Source organism: Pseudorca crassidens, chromosome X (genome assembly GCF_039906515.1).
Source record: "Pseudorca crassidens isolate mPseCra1 chromosome X, mPseCra1.hap1, whole genome shotgun sequence".
Lineage (NCBI taxonomy): Eukaryota > Metazoa > Chordata > Mammalia > Artiodactyla > Delphinidae > Pseudorca > Pseudorca crassidens.
Genome location: NC_090317.1, coordinates 106,797,725 through 106,812,195, shown reverse-complemented (window position 1 = coordinate 106,812,195; position 14,471 = coordinate 106,797,725). Strand labels below are relative to the sequence as shown.

Sequence of the window (14,471 nt, the reverse complement as noted above, 5' to 3'; positions counted from 1 at the left end):
AGTCCAGCATCTCTACAAGTAGGCCTCATCTGGAACACTAGAATTCGATTTCTAGACAGAGTATAGGAAAATTTGCTTCCAGAGCAAGAGTTGTAAAACTATAAACACAGAGATGAATAAGTGAGGTGGTGTAGAGGAAGGCGAGAGGGGGGAAAAATAGAAATGATGTTCCAGAACCGTGAGAGATTGGGGAAGTGGAGTGGAAAAATATGCGAGAGTGGGAATAGTACAATGCTTTTGAAATGGATTGAGCATGCTGGTTTACAAAATCAATTTAGTGATTTTTCAACCAGCATTTTTAAAAAAATGATATGCAATAGAATAAAAAAGATACAGAATGCATAGCATTGAAGGATAAATATGGTTTTGGAAACATTTAAAATATATGTAAAAATATATAAAATGTATTTATATATGTAACTATATAAATTATAAATAAATGCGCGCCTGTGCGTGCGCGCGCGCGCGCGCACACACACACACACACACACACACACACACACACACACACACACGTCGGCACACAGGCTTGGGGTTGTTTTGTAAGCTATGTCTCACATTGGGTCTCGGTCCAGACTTTGAAAACTCCTGGAACACAGGACCTAAAAGAATCCAGCAAGGTAAATTCAAGGTCAAATAAGCAGGACTCTTTTCTCCTTTTGCTGTCCACATCATTTACCGGAGGGAGAAGAAAAGGGCCTGTGAGGGAGGGGACATCAGACTGAGGCCAAACGAGGGGCAAGGGCGCATCAGGACAGGGAGGACCCCGGCGACTTCTTTCCGGATAGTCTACGGATGACCCCAGGAGGTTGATTTTGAGCGCTTCACTTAAACGCTAAACCGAAAGAACTAACTCGTTCATTATCCCTGAAAAGCCTCCAAAGGCGAAGGATTCGCGCTGCTCCTGAAGGTGACACTACATAGGGTCAGTCCCAGTAGAGGGGATTATTCTTTTCTTGGACGAGGAACCGGGAAGTGGGCGGGGCGTGGGAAGCGCGGGAAGGCCCGGTAGGGTCGGTCCAAAGAGTGACTCACGTCTTGCTTTGCACAGCCCACCAGAGGAACAAGCAGTTCTGCCCTTTGGGACCTATCCGCGAGCGGAAGCCCCAGGGCGCTGGTAGGGTTGTGGCCTTTCCGCGGGCCAGAGACGCTCCCTGACCGTGGGCACCACCTGTCCCAGCCCCGGCCCTGCGGCAGGCCGACTTGGCCGCCTGGTCGCCGGGCCCACGTGACCTGTCGCGCCGGCCACCGCCTCCGCCGCGCCCAGGCCCCGCCCCCGTGACGTCTAGCTACGTCAGATTGTCTGAATGTTCCTTCTCTTTCCGCTTTCGGTAATTGGTCGGCCAGGCAGACAGCGCCCCCCCCTCCGCCCCGCCCCCGGAGTCGTGGGGAACGCTGGTGGGGGCGGGGCCTGGGCTGGAGGGGCGGGGTGAGAAGGCTCCGCGCCGGTAAAGGGGCCGCCCGAGCGCGGTCCGAGCCATCTACTGCTGCCGGTCCCCCGGCCCTCCCGACTCGCCGCCCGCCCCTTCGCCGCCCGCCGCCGTCACTCAGGGAAACGGGCTGCGACCGCCCGCCGACCCCAAGCTGGTTTCATGGCAGCCGCGAAGAAAGCAGTTTTGGGGCCGTTGGTGGGAGCAGTGGACCAGGGCACCAGCTCGACGCGCTTTTTGGTGAGCCCGGGGTGCCCCTGAGTAGGTGATGAACCGGGGCGGGAGCCTTGGAACGCCGGGGCTGGGTGTCGCGTCCCCATCCCGTTCTTCCCACGGCCCGGGGCCCCGGCCGCCAGGCAAGAGAAGGAGGCCAAGAGCCCCGGAGCGGGACTTGCCACGCTGGAGCTGCCCCGCCCGGGCCTGGGGGAACGCGGCCTCTCGCGACCCCCGCGGCTGAGCTGAGCAGCCGTGGCCTTGAAGGAGGAACCGGGCCGCCTTCTAATGGGGGGACTCCTCCCCCGAAGGGAGTTAGGACTCGTCGAGCGTCCGTGCAGAGCAGCCCGCCTGCAGCCAGGGACAGGTGGCCACATTGACCGCTGCTGCAGTCTTCCCCAGAAGCATTTGGCCTGCCGGGGGCAGGACGTCCTTGGATGGGGGAAGCTGTGTCACGGCTGTGGTAGCCTAACAGCGTCCTTTGGAGCAGTGGAACGAATATAGTATTAGCGTGATGATGCCTTGTCATTCTCTCCCACAGACATTGCAGAAGGTAGAACGCTAAGGCGGGGGGCGGGGGCCGGCGAGGGGCAGAGCACATTAGGAAAAAGTCACACTACACTGCTTTTACCAGAGTCTTTATTTAATTTCGAAGATTCGTAAATTTCATTTCTGATACTTTGCCCATTACAAAGATGACTGTCCTCTCTGCGCTTCACAGCGTAAAGCGGCAGGGAAATTCTATTTCTCGTTTTATTTACCATGTCTGACAGCAGAGTTTTGCCATAATGGAGTGCTATTTAAGTGACTTTCTGCTGATTAATTTGTTTTGGGCAATTAGGAAACTTGCTCTTAAAGTGACCTAGCACTGACTTCAGTAAGATAATTTAAAAGTAATTTTAAAAAACTATTGTTGTTTAAGAGCCCATGCTTTCAGTGGACATTTGACTAATCTGGCAAGTTGATGTAAATATTTAATGACTACTTAGCTCCCTCTTCACTTCTTTGTCTCAAATCATGTTTTCATGCATTATTTAGTATGTATATATACTGTATGTATACATTGTACATACAGTATATATATTTTTTTCAGAGCTCTGTTTAGTTGACCAAAACCTGCATTTGCACCTTCATTTTTTTTTTAGTGAGTATTTTTGTGTTTTTAAAAAATTAATTGATTAATTTATTTTTGGCTGTGTTGGGTCTTCGTTTCTGTGCGAGGGCTTTCTCTAGTTGCAGTGAGTGGGGGCCACTCTTCATCGCAGTGCGCGGGCCTCTCACTATCGCGACCTCTCTTGTTGAGGAGCACAGGCTCCAGACACGCAGGCTCAGTAGTTGTGGCTCACGGGCCCAGTTGCTCCGTGGCATGTGGGATCCTCCCAGACCAGGGCTCGAACCCGTGTCCCCTGCATTGGCAGGCAGACTCTCAACCACTGTGCCACCAGGGAAGCCCCTGTACCTTCATTTTGATACTCATCTCTCTTGTCTAAAGTCAAAAGCCTTCAGTCCAGTTTTAGCTTGGTTCTTATTTAATGACTTACCTTGGTTTGAGCTGCCAAGACATAATTCTACCGTCTCTTACACTGTTTACCTTCTGATCACCCAGGGCAGGTTTCACTATGTCTTATTTTCATGTAAGTGTCTATAAAGTAATCCAGAATCATAAGTAAGAAACTTAGCCTACCTGGATTTGATTAATAAAATACACAATCATCACTACCATCTTCCCAAATTAAGAAAGACCATCAAGACAGTGCGCTGTTCGTTGAGTTTTGAAGCCGTATTCAAGAATTGCCCACACAAATGCCTCCAGGGGCCAGGCAGGTAGAGGGAGGAGGGCAGACTGGAGAGCAGACTCAGGCTAAGGGGAAACCTGTAGCTGCCAGGCAGGAACACTAGCCCCGTGCTGCCAAATCTTCAAATTCTTTAAGAAAAGCTGGTAGTCTAGAGTTTTCAGTGAAATCTTCCTGTTCTTAAATGTTGGCAACTAGTTCCTAATGGATTGTAGGGGCCAAACCAAACATGGCAGTTATTCTCAAGTTTATGCAGCCTTTGCCCTCTATGAAAGTGGGTAAAATATTTCATAACTCTGTAGGCTGCCTTTTTAGTTACCAGCCTGACTGTGCCTTTCTTCCTTTTGACTTTTCACTGTTGCTCTCCATATAGCCCAGCAATCTTCTTTATCTACTGCAGGTTGTTCCTGGTCCCTCAGATTTTGTTGCCCAAGAGGCATCTTTCTGCATTGGTGGGGAAGGAATGAAAACTTAGTATCATCACAATCAGTTGTTCAGTGTCATGAGCCTTTAAAAAGTTGGGTGCTGTTTACTGTGGCTTGATCTCAGTGAGTAAGCTAAGGTGCACGTTCAGAAGGTTCCTGTCCTGCTTATAGAATGATGTTTAGAAGTTGATCAATAAAGTTTCCTGCTGCTTGAGAAACAACTATGCAAGAAAGCTTCAGAGGTAAATAAAAGACTACCTGTGTGAAGGGATCCTGTGTGAAGTAGAGAAAAACTTGGGAATGGTTTAGAAAGGGTTTTTTTTTCCCTTGGTTATAAGGAAAGAGGTTTGCTAAAGCACTCCCTACAAAATACAGATAATAGAGTTGCTGAATAAGTGCTTCAGTCACAAGGTGATTCCCAGGAGTTGTTCTAGTCATATTGTTCCACATTGTAATTATGACTCAAAAATATTTGCTTACCTTCTCAGGAAAGAATACAGCAGGTAAGGACTGTCATAAGGAAGCTTATAGAGTGAAAGGTAGTAAAATAATTTCCTGACCATTATTCCTTGAATTGTCATATCTCATTCAACATTCACAAGACCAATAACCTTGCTAAGTTTTCTTTTCCCTTTTTCTATGCCAGCTATATTGGCTTTCTCCCATAAGGGACACAAGATTTCTTTATTCATGTTCTTTCATCCAAGGGAAATGCTTCCTCCCTGTGAAAATTTCCCATATCTGCTTCTTGAAATTGTGCTCTACCTCCAAATTTTACTCCAAATTTTACCTCCAAATTGTACTCAACTGCCATCTCTTGGTAGAAGTCTTCCTCAAACCCTTAGTCAGAATTTCTCCCCCTTTCTATAGCATTCTTTTTTATTTGTTAATAGCTCTTAGCACCTACTTCGTGTCATTGTATATCTGCTGTACTTGAAAGCAGGAACCTCCTTTTTAAGACTTGTTCATCTTTGCATTCCTTAAAATATCTTGGTCAACATGACAAATGAACATCTGTTTTATCTACAGGAGCACTTTGTACATATTTGTTGAATAGATTTTTATAGGTGAACTGAATTTTAAATCTGGTTTTCTTTTTTATCTTGTCAAAAAAATGTTAAAACTCTGACTTAGGTATGTTTGATTACTTAATTTCTTCTCTTTTAGTAGTAGACCTGCAATTTTAGAACATGTTCGTTTCTTCCTCTAGTTGTCAAAGACTTAAATCTTGGGATCCTATGCATATGTTTTGTACCAAAGGAAAATTTCCAACTTGTCTGATAGGAAAGTGAACTGGGCTTGGCATGTGTTTACCCAGATTGCAGAGTAGGAACTTCTTGGAAAGAGAATTAGTGTAACAGGTTTCAAGGAGGAGCCATTTCTTCGTAAGACAAAAGCTTCAGCTTAAACAGTCAACTTCCTTCTTTAATTTGGTAACTTTATTTTTTCCCCATTAAGTTGACTGCTAAAAAAACCCCAAAAAACAAAGGATTAGAATGTGTTGTGACTTGCAATGTGTCAGGCACTGCATTGAGGACTTTTCCAGCATTATCTCATTTAATCCTCATAACAAATATGATGTAGGTAGTATTATTAAGCTCCTTTACCCAGATGATTAGACTGTGCTGAAGAGTGTGCCCAAGGTTACAGAGTAACGTGGAACTGGGATTCAAGTCCAGGTCTGTCACAGTCAGAAACCTATCCTCCTAACACCTCCTGCCTTAGGCTCCCAAGCTACCTGAGTACAGTCAAACCTGGGTATCTAGGAGACTGGTTCCAGGACCCCCGTGGATACTAAAATCCTAGGATGCTCATGTCCCTTATATAATAAAATGGTGCATTATTTGCATAAAACCTATGCACATCCTTCTATATACTTCAAATCATCTCTAGATTACTTAAACCTAACACAATGTAAATGCTATGTAAGTAGTTGTGAATACAATGTAGATGCTATGTAAATAGTTGCTAGGCCCAGGGCAAATTCAAGTTTGGCTTTTTGGAACTTTCTGGAATTTTTTAAAAAATATTTTTGATCTGTGGCTGGTCGAATCTACAGAAACGGAACCGTGGATATGGAGGGCTGACTGCACTGTGAAGGGAAGATGGGAGGCTGGGGAAGGCCATTTACCAGTTCTGATTATGGTCACAGACGAATCTTCACCAAGCAAAACGTACTCACACACAGGTTTCACAATATGTAAAAAAATGTTGCCTTTGAAAAAGTCCTGCTGGTTTGGATCATCTTGTGACTCAGATTAAGCGGGGCCTGGGCAGGGCTTAGGTGTAGTCACCATGGATAATGGTTGCGTAACCATTTTGTTCCAATAGCCAGCATCTATGAAGAATGATCTGAATTGTAGCTCCGTGCTTATTTTGGCAGGAAACATTGCCTTGACCCCGGTTGTCTCATCATACTTAGAGATCTCAAGGTTAAGGGATAGATTTCCGCTTTCTTTTTTCATTTATGTATCCAACACATAAGTATTAGGCACCCATTAAGGGCCAGGAACTAATGAACAGTAAATTTGGTAAAACTAATTTGGCTCATAGCTCGAATGAGGCCCCTCTTATAATAAATGTAAATGTGATTCTTTTGTGTCCCCCCCGCACTAAGTTGGTTAGTTTTCTTGCCCATAACATTACAGACATGGCAAGAACATGTTCTCATCAGAGAGCTGCCACCCTCTCTTGTCCTCTTGTCTCATAAGCATAAATGTTTAGAGCCTTCAGTTTTGAGTTCCTTGAGGGGCAGAATGGTGTCTTTTTCCCCCCTCTCCAAAGCCTAATACAGCATCTGGCGTCTGGTCGGTGCTCATTACGTGAATAGACAACAGCAGAGAGAGGCCTCCAGGGCTTGATGTGTTGACTAGAACTCTTGGACCGAAAGACTAGAAAGGGAGAACTTGCGGGGTCTTGGAAAAAGTTGAATTTGGCAACTATAGCTATGTTAGATGTATGAATATGCTATTTAATATAATTTCCTTTTTTAAGAAAAATACAATGCCATTTGCTGTGTTTACTTCTGTGGCTTGTTGGAAGATGCCATTATGCCTTCTGTGGTCAAGTTTGCAATGTAACATGATTGTAGCTAGTATTTTTATTTTAGGTCCTGCAAATTTACATAGTGTTTTAGAGATGGAGTTTATATTCCTGAAAAATGTCTTACTTATCACACAGTAAAGCTGAGTGTGGCATGAGTAGGCTAGTGGGGAAACCACGTGGGGAGGGAAGTGAATGCATGTTTATGATGGGATGGCTGAGTTAGTCATAGGGTGAGTGAGGCAAGCGTGAAAGACAGTTACTTAGTAAGGACTGCATTTCGTCTTCATCTCTCCACTACTCCCCTTCTGCTGAGACAGAAGGCATGCGTTGTTTCAGAAAGTCCTTTTAAAACAATTTTTATAGAAGTAATTTTCCTTGTTTCTGCAGCTTTTTAACTGTCCCCCTCCTCCAAATCTGGAATTGACCATGATTTAGGCACAATGGTAAATATAGAGCTAATGACTTCTAATTCTAATTCTCCTCTTATAATAGAAGTAGTAAGAGTAGCAGTAGTAGTAATAATCATAATAAGTAGCAGTAGTAGCAGTAGTAGTAGTAGCAGCAGTAGTGGTAACATCTTTTGGGCTTATGCTATTGTATCTTTGGGTTTTGGGTTTATGCTATGCGCCTGCACTGTGCTGAATTTCTTTCCTATGTGAAGTTGTTTCTTCAGTTTTTAATTGCCCTCCCCCACCAAAAACAAAATCTGGAGCTGAGACAGGATTTGGGCTTAGAGATGAATACAGAACTGGTGATTTTTTTAAATTAATTTATTTAATTTATTTTATTTTTGGCTGTGTTGGGTCTTCATTGCTGCACGGGCTTTCTCTAGTTGCGGCGAGCAGGGGCTACTCTTCGTTGTGGTGCACGGGCTTCTCATTGCGGTGGCTTCTCCTGTTGCGGAGCACAGGCTCTAGGTGTGTAGGCTTCAGTAATTGTGGCACGCGGCCTCAGTAGTTGTGGCTCGTGGGCTCTAGAGCGCAGGCTCAGTAGTTGTGACATACGGGCTTAGTTGCTCCGCGGCATGTGGGATCTTCCCGGACCAGGGCTCGAACCCGTGTCCCCTGCATTGGCAGGTGGATTCTTAACCACTGCGCCACCAGGGAAGCCCACTGGTGACTTTTTGAATCCTAACTCTTATCACCTATCTGCTGTGCTGATGGTAGTAGTAATAATAGGAACAGTAATAAAAATAGTACCAGTTGTAGCCACAACAGTAATGGTAACATCTTTTGGATACATGCTGTGTGCCTGCCCTCTACGAAATACTTTTCATACATTATTTTTTTTATTATATTCTATATATTTTCGATGTTTTAAACGAAAAAATTTAAAACACACTGAAAAGTAAAAAGACAAACGTAATGAATGGCTGTGAATCCATCACCCAGATTTAACAATTATTCATACTTGTCATATTTTCTTAATGTACTTTTTTGGTGAATTTAAACCTGGAGTCAGCTATTTTTCCAAATATTTCTCCAAGTTTTCCTTTAGTGATTAACCATATTTAGAGATGAAATTCTGAGTTCTAGTGTTGGTCACTGTCGCAGAGATGTCACTGTTTCTAGGCTCTTTCAGGGGACAGATTTTAAAAGCCTCAGTTCATATTGATATTTCCAGTTCTAATTAACTTTACAGTTCACTTAAGTTCTTTCATTTTATATTTATTTCCTCTTGCACCGAAAAATCTTGGTTCCTGACAATATTAGCATACATTATTTTATTTAATCCTTTCACAGATGGAAAAGTCCAGGCTTAGAGAAGTTAAAGTCAAACAGCTGACATGGGCAGGGCTGGGCTTGACCCCCAGCCCCAGCTCTCCCAGGCCCATGCTCTTTGCCTCCATGTTACACCAAGCATAACGTTCTCAACTGCCTTTTCCGGCCCACATGAAATTCTAAGACTGGATCTCTTGTTTTTTAATTGACATATAGTTGACATATAACGTGGTATAAGTTTAAGGTGTCCACCATGTTGTGTGATACGTTTGTATATTGCAGTACGGTTACCACCATAGCATTATCCACGTAGCTCTACCATGTCACATAATTATCATTTATTTTTGTGGTGGAAATAATTAAGATCTACTCCCTTAGCAACTTTGAAGTTTATGATACATTACCATTGACTATAATCACTCTGCTGTGCATTAGCTCTCCAGGACTTATTTATCTGCTAGTTCCAAGTTTGTACCCTTAATGGATCTCTTTCTTTAAGCTTATGACCTAAAACATAAGCAATTGACTACTGGGTATCTCCACTTCTGTGCCGAGTTACACCTCAAACACACGTTATCTAAAATGAAATTTGCAATCTCCTTACCCCCTTCTGTACCCTAACTACTTCTCCTTGCCCTACCTTTGTCTTGTAAACACTGCCTACTCTAACTTGTAACCTGTCATCCTTGAGTATTCCTCCTTTTTTGTCACTCCTCCCCATCCAAGCCCTTGACGCATCTATTTGCTTATACCTCCTAAACTGAATCTCTCTCAGCAATGCACTTCATTCAGTCCCCACTGCTGCTGGCCTCCAAGTGGAGCCCTCTAGGTGTCTTACCTGGGTCACTGCAGACACATCTGCAGCTGCTCTCCCTGCCTCAGCCTAGCTTCCCCACCGTTCCCAGTCCCACTCGGACTCCCTTATATTCAACCTTAAGTCTTAGCCTGGAAGTTACCTCTTCTGAGAGCCCTTCTCTGAGCCCACCAGTCTGGGTTGGATGTCCTACCTCCTCGTTGTAGCATAGGCAGCCCTGTGTTAGAAAACTCCTTTGTATTCACTGCCACTTAATGAATGAAAAAGTCCTAATTAGTATCAGTCTGATTTTGTACTGGAAAAGCTCTGCATTGGTATTTAGAAAACCTAGAGTTTAGCCCTGTTTTGTCAGTATTATCCGATCTCTTGGAGCTCCCTTTGCAAACAAGAGAGCATTCCATTAGGGCCATTTCAGTGTGTGTTGTCATTTTGTTTTTTGCCTTGGAACTCCATTGTTAAGCTCTCTTCTGGAAGCTGAAGTCAATAAAATGTGAAATCTAAGGGAGGGCGTGGTCCAGAGCTCCCTGTCCTTCCCTCTCAGCTTCTGAAGGGTCCTAGAGATGCGGGCAGCACACTTTGAAAACACTAGCCCAGAGGAACTCTAGGATCTCTTCTAGATCCCATAGACTCTTGTGTCTTAAAGTATTTCTTTAAATTAATTTTCTTAAAGAGAGTTTTCTGTTCTGTGCCATTGTGAGTCTGAAGTTTTAACTAATTTTTAAATTAGGTGAATTTCAAACTTGAAAAGGGAGAAAAACATGAGCATCTGTAATTCTGGGGTGTTTCTTCCTTGCCATCTAATGATTTTTAGACACATGACTGTGCTAGACCTTTTATAAAGCAAACTCTATAGCCCCTGCCATCTTTTATAGACAAGGGCTTTTGAAATCTACTTGAAAAGAACCGACTAGCACTCTCGCTACTCGGCAATGTGTTCTCATATGGAGTGTCTCATACTCTTCAGCCATAGAGTCTTATGGAAACATCATTAGCCTGCTTTGTGTACTTGTCCGTCTGCAGACAAATGGATAATCAGGAGGCTTCACTACAGTTCCTCACATGAACCTAGATTTATGAGAAAAGCAGTACTCCACAACTTCACTGTCCAGTATGACAGCCACTAGCTGCAGGCGGCTATTGATCACTTTAAATGTGGTTAGTCTGAATTGAGGTGGACCATAAGTATAACATCTATACCAGATCTCAAAGACTTATACTAAAAGAGTGAAAGATCTAATTAATTTTATATTGATCACCTGTTGAAATAATTTTAGATATATTGGTTTAAATAAACTGTTATTAAAATTACTTTCACCTTTTTTTGTGTGTTTTTTTTTTGGCTTCATTGGGTCTTCGTTGCTGCGCGTGGGCTTTCTCTAGTTGCAGCAAGCGGGGGCTCCTCTGTTGCAGTGCGTGGGCTTCTCATTACGGTGGCTTCTCTTGTGGAGCACGGACTCTAGGCACATGAGCTTCAGTAGTTGTGGCTCATGGGCTCTAGGTGCACAGGCTTCAGTAGTTGCGGCACGCGGACTCAGTGGTGGCTTGCGGACTCAGTGGTGGCTTGCAGGCTCTAGAGCACAGGCTCAGTAGTTGTGGCGCACGGGCTTAGTTGCTCCGTGGCATGTGGGATCTTCCAGGACCAGGGCTCAAACCCATGTCTCCTGCATTGGCAGGCGGATTCTTAACCACTGCACCACCAGGGAAGTCCCCATTTCCCATTTTATTTAATATTTTTTTCCTAATAAGTACCTGATAGACCACAGTTCTTTAGATATTCAGCAAATATTTACTGATTATCAAACCCTATGCCAGGCACTATTCTAGGCCCTAGAGATGCTTCAGCAGATAAAATGGGACAGTTGGAGTGGACATCCTAGAGACCTACCCAATGCTAAGTTGTAAATTACTGGGCTATTACATGGGCTTCAGCCAAGTGCCTTTTATTTATGATGTATCAAGTTAACCTTTGCCGTGTAAGATATTTTATCTCCTCAAAGGACTTGAGAATTTGCCTTCTTGCTTTCATTATGTTTATTACTTCCTCTCCCAAAAATGATGTGTGTGGTGGGGAGGGAGGGGAGCAGCAACCCAACCCACTGTGTGTTTTCCCTTATTACTTTCTTCCTTAGTCTGCATTCAGCAAGTAATTTTCTCCCACAGGAAACCTAGGCCTGGAAACACTTTCTTAATTGGATGTGACTTTACTGCTGCAATTATAGTGATTTTGGAAGTTAGTTTTAATTAAAATATGAATCCTTACTCTGAAAGACTAAGTAATTTGATACTTAAATATAGGTACACCCAGGTGAGAAATAAATATATCTGAAAAAAAGGTTGCTAAGTTTTTAAGAAGTGTTGTTTTAGTGGTTTTAAATTTGTGGAGGCTTGTACTGCACTTCTCTGGTAGCTTTCATTCATTGGTTTTAATGTTTTATCATCAAGGGTCAGCAATTCCTGACAAGCATGTCACAGAGAGCACTCAGCTCGATGCCACGGCACTCTTCTCCCCCTGCTGATATGGCTCTACTTACCTCTCCTAAGAGCTAGATGCATTGTTACACTTCCCTTCAAAGGAATTTACACAGTATACTTTCCTGCCTGGGCATCTGTTGACTCCTGTCTCCACATCCAAGGTAGATGCAGAATGGAACCATATACTATCACTATCAGCATTTGGCCAGCTCTCTTTTATTTTTGGTTTTCCTATTCTCTAAAAGAAATCCATACTATTAATTGGTTGATGTATTAAGTTTCCTACACCTGGAACCATTTGTTTTAAAGAATGAGGAATTGCCTCTTTAGCTTTATCTTTAATAGATTTTCATTTATCTAAAGAGAAGTTATTATTTCTTAAGCTACCTTATAACTTACATGATTCTATCTGAAGAGAAAGTAGAACATCTTGTAAGGCATTTCATCTGAAATGATTTTTCTATCAGTGAATAAGAACTTCAGTTGCTGAATAACTTTTTTTTTTTTTTTTTTTTTTTTGGTGGTACGCGGGCCTCTCACTGTTGTGGCCTCTCCCGTTGTGGAGCACAGGCTCCAGACGCGCAGGCTCAGCGGCCATGGCTCACGGGCCCAGCCACTCCGCGGCATGTGGGATCTTCCCGGACCAGGGCACGAACCCGTGTCCCCTGCATCAGCAGGCGGACTCTCAACCACTGTGCCACCAGGGAAGCCCACTGAATAACTTTTAAACATCTTTGCTCTCTACCTGCATTTTTACCCTAATATTGCAATATATTTTTCAGGTTTTCAATTCAAAAACAGCCGAACTACTTAGTCATCATCAAGTGGAATTAAAACAAGAGTTTCCAAGAGAAGGGTATGTTTCCTAATTTAATATGTAAATGTACATCATGTTTATTAGTCCATCTCACCCCACCTGCCCTGTGCTTTTGTAAAGTAAACTTAACCAAACACCCTCCTGAGAACGTGAGGGATAGGTATTAGTCAAAAAAAGAAGCAGTAACTTGGTAGCTCAGCAAAAACATGTGGATGATTGACGGCTTAGGAATTCAGTGACAAACGGAAGCGATAATAAAGTAATAAAGCAAAGGAGTATTAGATATCAGAAATTCCACGTTGACTTTGAAATCATTTAGTCCTATGTGTCCATCATTGCCAAACTGCTGCTTTGCTGATTTGCATGTAAGGGTTTTTTCCTTAAATAAAGATATGTTTTTAAAAAACATTCATATATCTTATCATCTAATACTAAAATCATCCTTTTGGGGAATAATGTTCATATATAGTAATTGTGATATTACTACTTATATATATGTATTATATAGTACATATACATATATTATACAGTATTTTATTTAAAATTTGATATTCATAATACAGCCAGTTTGAAAAACTGTGTGGCAGTTTCTTATAAAATTAATCATACATCTGCAACATTCCACTCTTAGGAATTTATCCAAGAGAAATGAAAGCATATGCCTATAGGAAGACTTATCTACATGAATGTTTATAGTAGCTTTGTTCATACTAGCCCAAACTGGAAACCCCTCAAATGTCTGCCATCAGTAGAACGATAGCAATGAAATACTGTTTGACAGTTTTTCAAAAGTGACCTGATACATGCAATGACATGGTTGAATCTCTTTGATATCCTGGAGAGTGAAAAAAACTGGCCACAAAAGAATACATCCTGCATGGCTCTATCTGAAATTCAAGAAGAGGCTAAACTAATTAGGATGATGGAAATGCGAAAAGTAGTTGCCTGTGGAGTGTGTGATTGACTTGAAAGAGGCATGAAAGAACTTTTCTGGAGCAATGGAAATATTCTATATCTTGACTGGGGTGTTGGTTAGATTAGTATATACATTTGTTAAAACTCAACAAACTGTGCACTTTCAATCTGTTCATTTCATCATAAAATTTACTTCAGTTTAAGAAAGAGAGGGAAAACAGTGTGTTACCAAATTTTCCGTTAAAAATTTTCTCCTATGTTTTAGAGAATTCCTTTGTTTAATAATAAAAGCTATTGATATGTTAGCAGCATTAGAATGACCGTCCACAGGCCTGATCCCAGTGCAATTTAGAGAGAGAATAGCTAGACTTGGAGGGACAAAAATTAGAAATATGTGGAAGGAGATTGGGTTTTGGAAAAAGAGAATTTAGAGACAGAACTCAAAGCTCAGGAGAGCCAGGCAGACCTGAGGAAGGCAGAGAAGAAAGGCATTTGGAATTTCCTTGCTACTTCCAGATTCTAGCGTAGGATTCTTTTAACTTGTGTCATTTCTACTTTTGCATAGAAAAAGTATGCCATTTGTTTCTCCCAGGTATTCTTCCTTTTCATTTATTATGAGCCATTCATCCTTCTGAGGTCCTTGTACCTTAACCATAATTGCACTGGGATTGGGTCTGAAAACTGGGACCAGTCACTTGTCTACATGAAATAGTTATTGGAAGGAATGTACATTTTTCCCCTAAATTCTAACAAAACATTTTAGGAAATAAAATGACAAAAGAGATTAGTATACTTATTTGACTTCCTAGAATTTGTTTTGCTTCAT

At 42.5% G+C, this 14,471-nt stretch overlaps 1 protein-coding gene across 9 annotated transcripts in view; it reads left to right on the top strand.

The window, feature by feature from the left end:
• The first annotated feature begins 1,399 nt into the window (after window positions 1-1,399).
• The window catches only part of GK (glycerol kinase), a 77,112-nt gene continuing 64,040 nt past the window's right edge, over window positions 1,400-14,471 (top strand). For 2 of the 9 annotated variants that reach the window (XM_067724436.1, XM_067724430.1), the window contains exons 1-2: window positions 1,405-1,670; window positions 12,696-12,769. In XM_067724436.1, the coding sequence (XP_067580537.1) occupies window positions 1,593-1,670; window positions 12,696-12,769 (152 nt within the window). In that variant the 5' untranslated portion in view covers window positions 1,405-1,592. Of the gene's footprint in view, window positions 1,671-12,695; window positions 12,770-14,471 lie in introns of all 9 variants that reach the window. The other 7 variants (XM_067724437.1, XM_067724433.1, XM_067724438.1 and 4 more) reach the window with 5 other exon arrangements.